The sequence below is a fragment of the Lynx canadensis genome, chromosome D4 (genome assembly GCF_007474595.2).
Source record: "Lynx canadensis isolate LIC74 chromosome D4, mLynCan4.pri.v2, whole genome shotgun sequence".
Classification (NCBI taxonomy): Eukaryota; Metazoa; Chordata; class Mammalia; order Carnivora; family Felidae; genus Lynx; species Lynx canadensis.
In genome coordinates, this window is record NC_044315.2 from 66,175,627 (window position 1) to 66,188,791 (window position 13,165).

The window sequence follows — 13,165 nt, forward strand, 5'->3', positions numbered from 1 at the left end:
CACAGGACCCCGAGAGGCCTAGGGACACAGGAAAGGAAAGGAAGATGAGGAGACAGAGTCGGAGAAGGGATTCCTTCCCAGAGCTGAACTAAGGAATAATTGTTAATATAATGCATAAACTAAGGAATAACTGTTATATGATAGTGTAAATACCTTAGTTTTCCCTTATTTTTAAAATGAATAAAATATATTAAGGGACAAAGTAGTGATTTCTAGGCAGAGGAAGGCAATTAGCGTTTACCAAGCATCAGATACAATGTATGTGTTATTTTCTAGAATCCCTAAATAAAGCTTACAAGAAATGTAGTATTCCTGTTTATCAAATGTGGAAATAGCCCCCTTGTGACCCTTGAGATCCTGCTCAGGATCACAAAGCAAACAAGTGGTAAATCTGAATTCAATCAACTCTGGCTTAAAAGCTTTGGCTCTTTCTACTTTATGGGGAATTACAATGAATCACTTTACTCTTTAAAATCACTTCATTACATTTTTGGCATCAAAAGATGATGATGCCACCCATGCTTCCTGGTATTGGAATAAGGCAACATGGCAGCATGGTACGGTGGAAAGATGCTAAGCCTTGGGGTCAAACAGACCCAGATTCAATTTGCAGCTTTCTTCTGTGATCTTAGGCAACAGACCTATCCCTTTTGAGCCCCAGTTGCCTCGTTAATAAAATGGAGATGATAAAACCAATCCGCTAATGCCACTGTAAGCCTTGAATGTAACAATTTATTAAAATGTAAAATGGCATCATGACTTGGTGCAACTTCATCTGGTGGACAAGGTGCCACTCCAAGATTGCCTTTTGTGCCTCAACACAACAGTGATGAGAAGGCAAGAAATAGAAAGCTTTTAACTAGAAGCACGTTGGACTCCCCAATTGCTACCTGCCTCCCACGGGGTAAATAAATCATATACTGGAAAAGCAAGACACATGAAACACTGTTCTTGATGCTAACAATCCAACTTTTTAAAGGCAGGCTGACGTTACGGGGTACACGATGTCCTGTAATTGAGCGTAATTGTGTTTTCTATTCTTGTCTGGTAAAGCTGACCTTTGATTCGATTTAGTTCACGTAATATTTCAACATAGCAGTACAGCACTGTATCCACCTGATTACAGCCTTGCTGGGGCCAGGCCGCTACCCTGGATGGAAACTAGCGCCCAGGGCTCTGGGACACAGCCTGGCCATGACAGCTCTGGGAAAACGTTCTTGTGTTAGATTGGAAAGATTTCAAAATATGAAACCCAAGGCCCCAGATCAGGACTTTTGACAAGTGCATGCAGAACGTGAATTGCAATCACGCAAAGATTTCAAGGAATTTCCAGTCTGATGACATATGTGTCAACATATGTCATCAGATGTCCCAACAACATGACTCACGGGGGTGGGGGGGTGGGGCGCACAAAGGGACAGAAAGCAAAGTTTGGGGCTGCAGCCTCAACTTCAGTGGCTGTCCAAATGGTTCAGGCAGGGAAGGAGAAATGACGGTGAGTCACGGGATGTTCTTTGTAGATGGGCCTTGGGGAACATTCCACCCATGCCTGTTCCCCATGAAGCCAGGAAGTGGAGGAAGTCTGACACTTCTCTCAGAAGCCCTCTTGTCTCCTTGTTGATCCAGGCCCATCCACGCCCAATATCCTGTGACCTTGGGAAAGTTTTTGGCTCCCCTGGGCTGCTCTCTTTAGGATGCAGTAGTAGCAGAGTATGAACGACTGAAGTTCCAGCCCCTTTCCTCCCCTTGCCAGATATGCTTCTTTGCGTAAGTTACTTAGCCTCTCTGAACCTCAGCTCCTTCTTGCATATAACGAGGAACAAAATTCCTAATCTCACATGATGGTTGTGAAAATGCAGTGAACTAAAGTCTAAGCCTGGTGACTCGTAAGTGCCAAGCACTGCACTGAATGCTTTACCCGTATTAGCTGATTCATATCTCCATTTTGAGGAAACTGAGCCAGAGCTGTTATGGGATTATCCAAGGTCACAGAGCAGATAATCAGAAGAGCCAGGATTTGGAGACCAAGTCAGCCTGGCTGCCCAGTGTTCTCTTAGTGCTAAATTATACTGCCCAGCGGGTTTTTATAAAATGATGATTTTGTATCTTCTTCCTCAACTCCCTGCAACAGCCAACTACCTTGCCATGTGACCAAAGTCCGCCCTGCCCTCTGGGGGATCATGTCTTCTTGACTTTCAAAGATCAAAGCAGAATCAAAGGTCCACATAGTGAGTTCTCAGCATTACCAGTAAATCCAACAGTCAGAAAGTTATGGCCCTTTTCCTTAAGTAAAATCCAGCATAACCCTCAGGACTTACAAAAGTCTTACAGAGACACACGAGAAAGTCCAACAAACCAGATCTGTACCATGAATATACAGAAAATAATAGCCATGCCACTGACATACAAAAATCTAGCTGAAGGGATGGAGAAGCTAAAGACACAAGTCAAGATGTTGGGATGCATGCATTGCTGCCCTGACCGCCCCCCTCCTCTTTCCAACCCTTGATCTCAATGATGCGGCATGTCCTCCAAAGGGACATCTCCAGCCCAGTGACAAAATGCCCAAAGTTCTTCCTTGTCCTTTCCTGGAAAAGTTTTCATAAGCTTCAGAGGGCTCTACATTCTAGACAGAAGGCATTGCAGAAGTCTCTGAATCGGGGGCCACAGGAGGCCTGCGCTGGGAGATGCTGAGATGGTACCCCAGGCCATAGAAAGAGCCATGTAGGCTCTACCCAACTTCAGGGAGCATACTTCTCAGAGGAGTACCACTCACATGGACTCTGGTGTACATGGCATCCACAGAAATGTGTAACTTGCCAGCCCTACATATAGCTTGAAAGCCATCTCTCAACTGTCCCACCTACTGGCCTGGCCTAATTCATGAAGCAGGTCCAGAAAATAATCTTCTGAAGTCCCACAGAGTACCTACTGAGCTTTTCTGTTAAAGAGCATTATGGTGACTGTAATGTGAGACTGGGCTTGACACCTGGAGAGCTAAGATCTTGGCAAAGGATGGAAGTTGCTGAATCCCTTAGGCAGGGGAGACTGGGGCATCCAGCCACCACAGAACCTACCCACAGCCTTGTCCATCTGGCCAGGCCATAGCAGATAAAGAGAGAGAACCTCCACAGTACCTCCACAGGTACAGGAATTGTCCTGGAGCAGCATGAGCAATGGTGAGGCTGAGGGAGAAGCCATGGTATATGGCAGTGACAAGAGCCTAGCTAACTGTGAAAATAGAGGAGTTGGGAACTTCTTATAGGGGATGTGAGGATGGTCCACTCAGGAGGGCAAGAAACCTCAGCCCCAGGATGTGCATTTCCCAACTTCCAGCCAAGCAGGAAGTCCTGATCCTGTATATGGAACAAAGTCAAGAGGAGCCTGGCCTCATGGTGCCATCTAAAGATGAAGGAGTGGGGCGCCTGGGTGGCGCAGTCGGTTAAACGTCCGACTTCAGCCAGGTCACGATCTCGCGGTCCGTGAGTTCGAGCCCCGCGTCAGGCTCTGGGCTGATGGCTCAGAGGCTGGAGCCTGTTTCCGATTCTGTGTCTCCCTCTCTCTCTGCCCCTCCCCCGTTCATGCTCTGTCTCTCTCTGTCCCAAAAATAAATAAACGTTGAAAGAAAAAAAAAAAAAAATTTTAAAGATGAAGGAGAGTCAATAGAGAACATTCCGGCATTGGGGCAAAGATGATGCCTGAGCAGAAATGTTCAGCAGGAAGCTGGCTAGTAAGCCTGGTGGGTAGGACTAAGCAATGCATTTAAATAGCTCAAAGGGAAATAAGCAGTAAAGACAGAACAGAGCAAACATCTTCTCCAGACCAATCCTGATCTGAGCAGCACCAGCCCCACTGGGGAGGCCTTGGCTCTGGCCAATGTGCTAGTCACCCCATCTGAACATGCCAGATTCACCAAAGAGGGGCAGGTGGACTGGACTGGTGACAGAGCCTGAGGGCAGGCACCAAGGAGGAGGTTGAGGAAGGTGGCAGTTCTTCCTGCCCCCCCAAGAGCCTCTGACAAGAGCAGATGCAGGTTTGTGAGGCCTGAAGCTGACACACTTTGGGGGGGGACTCTCTTTATGAAAAATAGTATTTTTTTAAAAATCCTACTTGGACAGTTTTTGATTGCTAAGACTCCTACCAAGTCCTTGACAGGGGGCTAGAAAGTGAAACTTCTTTAGCTTCTCAGTAAATCTACTTCCAGTCTTCCAGGTTCATGGGAGCACTTCCTGTAAAGTTCTGGAAGGTAAACCTTGTGGAAAAAAGAGACCCGAAACTGTCTTAAGAACTTCTGTCATTATTATTTACAGCCCAGTTGACTTGGGTTCACATAAGGGAATCAACTTGAAAATCACATGTGCTGGGATTTTACACTTTTCAAAGTACTCTCACTTGACCCTCAAAATACTCTGTGAAGGAGAAAAGGCAGGTATTTTCTCTCACTTTTATTCTCCAAAGGTCCACTGATGGCTTGCCATGTGTCTGCTACTGTGCTAATACGTGGGGGAGAGTCATGAACAAGGCCCAGTCCTGCCCTCAAGAACTACAGTCTAGGGAATAGTCCACATCACTGGGTACTCCCAGGTGATCCCCCTATCCAAGTACTGACCAAGTTTCTAAGATGAAACATTTTCAGGCTGTTTTGCCAAAGTCCCAATTTCAAGGCAAGGAAAGGTAAGGCCCAGAGAGGTCGAACAAATTGGTGAAGCCAAACAGTCAGCCAGGAGCAGAAGGAGAAATGAACCAAATCAGATTTATTGTGTGTCAACTATGTGCTGTGCCTCCACCATTGGCCATCCACAGATGTCATCTGATTTGATGCTCAATGACCCTTGGGGTAACTAATCTCTATGTTCTAGGTAAACGGAGGGTCAGAGATAATCTAAATATGCCCAACATTCACAGACAACGAAGGGTAGAATCTGAATTTGTTCCCCAAACAAATCTTAATCCAAAGCCCCAAACTCTTTCTCTTACACCAGCATTTTCCAATTTTCCATCATTTACAAACTGCTCTCACAAGTTTTACCATATGCACATAAAACTATGTATTCTTTAAATTAATTTTCTCTAGTTTACATCCTTCTATGCAATAATCCCCATGAAGTTGCAATTTGATATGGGTTAAAATTAAAAGTTGTCATCTGTCTGCCATTGAAATAATCTCAGATACTACACAAAAGTCATCCAGAGAAACACTAATCTTTGCCAGTCTGCATCTCACAGAGACAGAATATAAATCTGTCATTTCTTCTAGAGTTCCTGAGAATTTGTTCAATTTTTATATTTCCATTGGGTTGCAGTCATGATAGGGACTTAGGAAGGATGAATGTTCCTCATATGGACTCCCAAACATTAATTTAACCACTGCTTACCCTGTGTGGTTATAGGTTTAGGAAGAAAATAATAAAATGTCCAACAAGTTCCAGTGATGAGGAAACAGGGTGGGGACCCTCTGTAAGGCTTCCTACATGGGTTTCTCATTAGGATGGTTTCAAGAATAATTAGACTTGTCTATGATTTAATTCTGAAAATTAGAGGCCTTTTCAGTTGAAAGATTATTGGAACAGCACAAGAAAGAGAATTCTGTAGAAAGAGAATTTCATGGAGCAGCACACATTTAGCTGTGTTCCATTCCTAGATTAACCTTCTGGTGGCTATGCAAACTTGGAAAAGTTCCTCCCCCTTCTAAGTCAGATTATTTTCTGGAAGTTCCATATGAATAGGGGCCATATTTGTTTTGTACATCTCTGTGTCCCAGCACTTAGAACAGTGGTTGGTACATACTACGTTCAATAAATATTGGCTGAATGATTGAATCAGTCAACCCATTTATCTATAAATGAACTAAAAGACCTCTAAGGTCTAATCCAATAAGTAGAAGTAAAATCACACTCTCTAGCCCAGGAAACCATGGGAATAGGAGGTAGTATCTGAGTAGAGACCCCCACAAACACAAATTATCTGTGGATAGTTCAATGAATCTAGCAGATACAAGCTGAAGTAAATAACAAGTCCTTCAATTAGATCACAGAAACAGGAGTCCAGCACAGACGACACCATAGGCTGGTGAATCCGTAAGAGCCTGAGCGATAGTGTCCAAAGGGGCTATTAGTCTCCAGTGGACTGATCCAAACCTCAAGCCTTGGTTTATAGTTATTAATGTCTTGGATGAGAACAAAGAGAGCTATTTATCAAATTCCTACATGACAGGCAACAGTAAGAAGCAGCAAATGTACACATGGCAAAATCAGAATCTAAAATGGTTTGGGTAGGACAAAATGACATAGGGAATTAAAAAATGTAAAATAAAAAAGAGACAGATTATTTTCCCTCTCGGTTCAAAAGACCAACAGCATGATTAAGAAATGGAGAACAAGTAATTTGCAATACTGTGTATTTAAAAGACTGTAATTTTGGTTGATTGCACATGGAATAGAACTCAACAGTGTGACGTGGATGCCAAAAAGTCTAATGCAATCTCATATTGCATTAACAGAAATATAGTTGCTCAGAACAGGGGAGGCAAAAATCCCCTTCTACTCTGCACTGGAATACTGCTGTGATTTCTGATAAACTTCAAGGAGGACATACACACACTGAAACACAACCAAAGGAGAGGCAGAAATAGGAGAGGAAAAAACAATCCAGAAGAGGAATGAAGGACATTTAGCCTAGAAAAAAAAAATCAAAGACTTCAGGAAGAAAGGGGGAAAAAAAACACAAGAGCTGTCTTTAAATATTTCAAGGGAAATGGAATTAGCCCCACTGTCTGGAAGGTATAGTGGGAGTAGTGAATATTTTCTGCTAATTAGAGCTATCAATACCCAAAGTGAGCTGCCATGTGAGAGGTAGGTCCCATTCAGGAAGTAGGTGTGGAGCAGAGAAGGTTGATGAGGGCAAGACTCCAGACCAAGGGTTTGTCCAATCCCACCAATGGCAGGATAAGAGGGCTAACTAAGCCCATTATACTGTGAGTAGGGCTCTCAGTGCAGATAAACACAGGGCTCTCGGTCAGGATGTACGTGGACATACCCCAGGCTCGGATTCTCTCTGAAATCTACAGTGCTATTCGAATTTGGCAAAAAGTTACTGATTTCGCCTAGGAAGAAACGCCATCCCTGTGCATTTCCCTCCATTCTGAGGCCCAGGTCAGGAATGCAAGACAGGCAAAGAAAGGTGGAAACAATTTAAGTAGCTGCAGCACAGAAAAAGGAATGGACCAGTGAATGGAGAGATGGGTAATAAGCACTGGCATGATATAATCAAAATCACAGGAAACCTCTCTCTTCAGAGTTTTGCACAGAACGTTTTTTGGACATAGGTTTGTCTTCTCTTCTCCACCCTAATTCATGTCTCCAGCTGCTCAAAAAGAAAAATGGTTCTGTATCTAATGAAGCTTCCACTAAGATCTGAAACTCTGCTTAACAACTCAGGCCCATCAGTAAGTCTGTTTCTCCAGCCATGAAATTGAAAGGCATAAGAGGAAGGCCAGGTGCTCAGAAATGCCTCACTGACACCTACGAGTAATACTGGCTCCCAGTTATTACACATCTACTACTGTGCCAGACACTGTGTTAGGTTTGACATTTTACATTGCAAGCTACCCGTTATTTTATAGCTGGAGAAATTAAGGCTCAGAGGGGTTTTAAGTGGTTTGCCCAAGATGTCACCACTTCAAAATAATGCTAGATCATATTCACAAAGTGTTTTCTATGTGCCAGGTGCTGTTTTCAAGCAATCACATGTTATTCCCCACAACAATCCTACGAGATAAGTTCTCCTATTGTCCCCATTTTACAGAGGAGGAGAGTGGCCTAAAAGGGCCTAAATGACTTATTTACAAAGTCACAAAGCTGCAAAATAATATATCCTACACGGTCTCTCTGTAGCAGGAGAAATAACCCTAGCTATCCTCTGGTCCACCAGACAGGGACCCTCCAGATCAGAAAGGACTGAGACTTTGGTGGCTGTGACTATGATTGGTGCTGGGACAGACACATGTGTGCAGGGTTAGGGGCCTACAGGGCAAGAGGATGGCCAGGCCACACAGCACGGAGTGGTCAGCCAGGATCCCCTCGCAGCCGACCCAGGCGGCTCAGCACAGACACGCCTCTCTTGAGGGGAAGCAACACCTGCTCCATGCCACCCACACACGACTCCGTGTGTCATCAGTTCCCACACTGCTCACTGCCTCTTCTCTTGCCCAGCGAAAGCACGGTTCTGTCTTCCCAAGAAAACGCTCCAAGGCTGGTTGAAATTCTAGCACTTTACACCATTTCTTCTTTTGCCAAGTGGGTCACAAACTGGGAGGCTTTTCACCAGAAGCTGACCCTCCCCAACCCTCCCAAAACACCAAACTCAGTACAAAGTACTGTCTCGGATGGAGCAGTGGCAACAAGTGGCCCATGATGGGGAGTAATAACGTATGACCAACATCGTTTAGAACCACAGGGTGATGACAGAAAGCAGACCGACTCTCGGTCGGCTTCATTATTGCTTTGCAACTGTCTACAGACTGTGTATACCGGGACTGCCTGAACTCAGGAGACCGCTACCCCCGCACCCCGCCCCCCAGCCCCTTGGCCGGCCACTGCCTGCCTGGAAGGCTGCTCCGTGACTCTGACTCGTGCAGCCGATCCCTGAGGCAGCAAACCACCTGCTCCTCAGACACTTCCTCAGTGGCAGGCGAAAAACTACCCAGGTACTCACCAGATCGCAGATAAAGACCACTCTTTAAAATCAGACTTCAAATGCCCATCAGACTAAACCGAATGACCAGGGGGAAGATGAGCTGCATTTCCCTTTTAGAAATAAAGGCTTAACTTTCACCTATCCATACCAAGCTGCAACTCTAACCACTCTTATACGCATGTAATTATCCCCTGTCTATAAATGCGCCCATTTGCAGCAACCATACGCACAACCCCAAAAAAATGAACTTGGCAGCAACCTGCACCCCCCAATTGTCCTAATGCTGGGCCTGTGCCATTCCTCTCTGGGGATTTTTCCTCTGTCCCCAGGAGGAGGCCAGCAAATTCACAGTCGGCCTCGTTTCTTCTCAAACACCTCCTGCAGAGAGGTCTTATGGCCCAGCCACTGAGGAAGAAAGCTCCCCAGGAAAGAGCTAAAAGGAACAAGTGCCAGGCCATCCAGGCTGCCGTCTCACCCCCGTGCAGGTCAATTTCCAATTATGAACCAACACACAGAAGGCTTTGTGCTTACTTGAGTTGTAATTCTCAATCTGCTGTAATGTCCTTAGAACTTGGTGCATGTCCTTCATGCTGGTGTCTTTCTGACTGTATAAAAGAAGCCGCTGAGCATCTGAGAACAGGCGAGACACACTGTAGGAGGTGCAAGAAAAGAAGAAAAGCCCCAGTTAGACCAGCTGCCACTCTGGCTTGAGGAAAGTACCTGCCAGGAAAGCATGCCCCAGCCTGGCTGCCAGGTCTCCTGTGGGCCAGCTCCGGTCCCCTCCTACCACTTCCCACCCCAGCTCCATGAATACCCCGTGCTCCCGCCCACCTGGCACAATCCTTTGCCCTACACGCTCTTCCGTGTGTGCACACAACCAAATCTTATCACCCTGCAAGGCCCAGCCCATGTGCCTCCTTTCCAGGAAGCCCTCCCTTACACACACATACACATCCAGGGCCAACTTATCCATGAGACACAGTAGACACAGTGCCTATGGCCCAGAATATTCTTAGGGGTCCACAAAATTTTTTCATTTCTTTTAAAATCAGAATAAAAAATGAAATTCAGAAATTCAAATGAATATATATGATGATGAATTCAACCTAGATTATATTCATTTTTTTTACCAACACAGTTATAAAAGGGGGTCCATGAAAGCTACAAAGCCTGAGGTCCATGAACACTGTAATGTGGCCCTGCCTGCCCCAACTGCTGCTTCCTCAGAACTGTCTTAATACATCTCGTAGAGTCCTTTGTCCGCTCCAACTCATGCCACAGTTCTGTGCATTCCAAGAATCTTCAATCTTCAATCTTCCTCACTTCGCAAACACTTATCAAGTCCATACTATGTCCAATATTGAAGCCGGGAGCCAGGGATACAAGAGCAAAGGAAGCAACATCCTGGCTGTCAGGGAGCTCATACCCGGGGAAGAGGAAAGACCTGCAGACATAGGGACACTGCAGTATGACAGGGCAGTGACAGAGTAAGAGCGGATCTGGAAGCAGAGGACCAAATTCTCTGATCCTTAGCCATGTGCTCCTTGAGGGCAGGCCCCTTCCCATGCTCACCTCTGCACCACCTCCCCCAGCTCCGAGAGCAGCCATTTAAGATGCACAGGAAGTTTTGCTAAATGAGTAGGATAATTAATGGACAGAACTCTATGTCTCCCCTTCCCTACTTATTGACCAGTTTCTAGAAATATGGCCCCCAACCACATGACTCTTAGCTACATACTGTTACTCCTAAAATGCACCAAAGTAAGGTCCCCATAGTCTTAAATCCTGGTGGCAATCCTCCCAGCCCTCATTCTTCAAACCTTTACAAAAGCAACTTCACTCAAATTCAACCATTCAAAATTCTCTGGAGGTTGAGAAAGGAAGAAAAAGTATTAACTGACAAGTTTGGAAAGAAAACCTGATATAGTACTTACATGGATTTGTTAAAGTTTCCAACAACTCCAGGGGCCTCACCAGGAGTCGGATAACGGAAACAAGGGTTATTGGCATTACAGATAATCCCCTGAACCCAAGGAAGCGTTCCTGCAGAGGGCATGGCTTTGTTTGGAAAGTGGCCTATGAAATCAAGAGGAAAAACACAAAGAGAAACATTAATTCTTGAAGTGATTCCGGGACTTGATAGGAACCTTTATCTCTTTTGGTTCCACCCATACATTGCTTCATCCCAATTCTGTCTGTCCCATTACCCACATCACAGAGACCAGCCACCTCTGGACACATCCTACCCTGAGTCAGAAACTTGGCATCAGATAGTAGTTCTTAATCTACTTGACATCACCTGGGGAATGGGATTCCAGGCCCCAGTCCTGGGGAAGTGACGACAGTAGTAGAGGAAGACCATATACAAAAAGTGCCTGATGTATAGCAAGCACTTGGCCATCATTATTCGACCTTCCACCTCCTGCCTTACCTTTCGGAAATGTGGAGGGGCCCTGGGAATGACCTTACTATCCAGTTCCTTCATGCTGTAAGGAAACCACAGCCAGATGAAGTGTCAGGTGAAGAATGCTCAAGGAGACAGTGGGCAGGACTAGGAGTGGAACCCACATGTCCGTGATCCCGATCCATGTTCCTTCCCTTATTCCTGAGGCACTGTCCTCTGTTGGCCAAACATCTCAGTTTCTCCTCCTCTGCCAGCTCACAAGCTCCTCAAAGGCACCTAATAACCATGCTGACTTGGGATCAGATGTCATCTGTGAAGCTATATTTGTTGTCATTGCTGTTCTGTCGCTTATCAAAACACTGAGCCCCATCCCATAGGTCACCCCTTCACTCTTCTTTCCCTTCATTATGGAGGCGCTTCTTACAAACAGCATGACTGGGGAGACTGGGGCTGGTCCCATGTGTCAAAGGCACAGATCGTGTGAGGTTGTCAGCTACAGGTGCCCCTTACGAGGATCAAGATAAATGAACCCTGGAACCAGGAGCTTTTAACATGAGAACCAAGCATGTGTGGTTTGGACAGAAAGGCCATGGCTCCAGCTTTCATCATATTCTCTGGGTTATCTGTGATCCTAAAAGAGTTAATGGCCATTAAAAACAATGGCTCAAAGCACCTGAGTAGCTCAGTCAGCTAAGTGTCCAACTCTTGATTTTGGCTCAGGTTATGATTTCAGGGTCGTGGGATCAAGCCCTACATCAGGCTCTGCACTGACAGCTCGGATTGTGCTTGGGATTCTCTCTCCCCCTCTGTCCCTGCCCTGAATGCACACACATCTCTCTCTCTCTCCAAAAATAAATAAATAAACAAAAAAAAAAAAAAAAAAAAACAACAGTGGCTCTAGGTGATGAAGAACTATGTAGCTTTACAGATTTTGAGGTTAGACTAACTGGGTTTCACATCTAGTCCCCAAAACTTGCTAAGTAGCAACTTCAGCCAAGTTACCAAACTCCTACCTTGGTTTCCTGATGCGTAAAATGGTGATAAAAATACAATCTACTTCACAGAGCTGCAGTGAGTATTGCATGCATTCTTACAGGCAAAGCATGTATCAGAGTGCCTGGCACAGGGTAAAGGCTCAATGAGTGAGCCTGTCAGGATTACTGAGGCACTGTGGTTGTGCACCTACAATAGTACTCACTCTGCTACTGTCCAGCCAGGAACAACCTCTCCACCTCAGAGCTACCACCATCCTCCAAAGCAGGAATCCTGTTTTACTCATCTTACTCTTTTCATACAAATGTGCTAACAAAGTCTACCCAGAAGGTAAACTATAGCCAGGAGTTTGCTACCCTTTGCAATTTCAATATTGGGGTCCTTCTTCCTTTTTCTTCCATCCATAGTCCAACCAGAGAGGCAACATCCAAAGCAAGGATGTGACAAGATCTGATCACTGTGGCCAACCTCTACAGGGACTCTGGCCTGTTGAACATTTACTCAGTTAACCTCCTTATCTCCCTGTTAATAGTTCAAGGAAAACCAAACAAGGTCCCTTGCCTAAGTCAGCTGCTCTTCATGCAGGTGAAATTTATGTAACCCAACCAAACGCTCGAAGAATCAAGGGATTCTCCTCTTTAACCTCCTGGAGATACTTGGCACCAAAGACAGGGTAATGTTGGTCCAGGCAACACAGGGCAATGGAAGGCGAAGTTATTTTAGACTGATCCTTGTGGAGTAAAGCAAAGACCCTTTCCTATAGGTTGTATCCCCCAGGGGGGGGGGGGGGGGGGGAAGCAGGATGGGGACTTGGCACTGGATATACAGGAGGACAATCAAATAGCATAATGGACTCCCAGGGCCCACAGAAGTGATTACGACCTTAATGGCTCTTGACCAAATCGGGGAAGATTTACGGGGAACAGTTATACACCAATCCTTTATTCCCAGAGAAAGACACTTCTGCAAGCTTTATCTGAGCTCTCTGTTCTTCTGGCTATGTCCCTAGAAGGTGGTGAGAGCAGGAGGTAAGGTTGCAAGAAGTACACAAAGGGGGATTAAAGTCTCACCTGC

At 45.5% G+C, this 13,165-nt stretch overlaps 1 protein-coding gene across 5 annotated transcripts in view; it reads right to left on the reverse strand.

Moving 5' to 3' along the window:
• ABCA1 (ATP binding cassette subfamily A member 1) overlaps positions 1 to 13,165 on the reverse strand; it is a 136,390-nt gene that overhangs the window by 91,211 nt on the left and 32,014 nt on the right. For all 5 annotated transcript variants that reach the window (XR_003964313.2, XM_030294117.1, XM_030294114.1 and 2 more), the window contains exons 4-5: positions 10,629 to 10,770; positions 9,226 to 9,344 (exon numbers count right to left, since the gene is read on the reverse strand). Coding sequence is in view for 4 of the 5 variants with exons in the window: in XM_030294117.1 (XP_030149977.1) it covers positions 9,226 to 9,344; positions 10,629 to 10,770 (261 nt within the window). In the remaining variant the exon portion in view is untranslated. The remainder of the gene's footprint in view (positions 1 to 9,225; positions 9,345 to 10,628; positions 10,771 to 13,165) is intronic.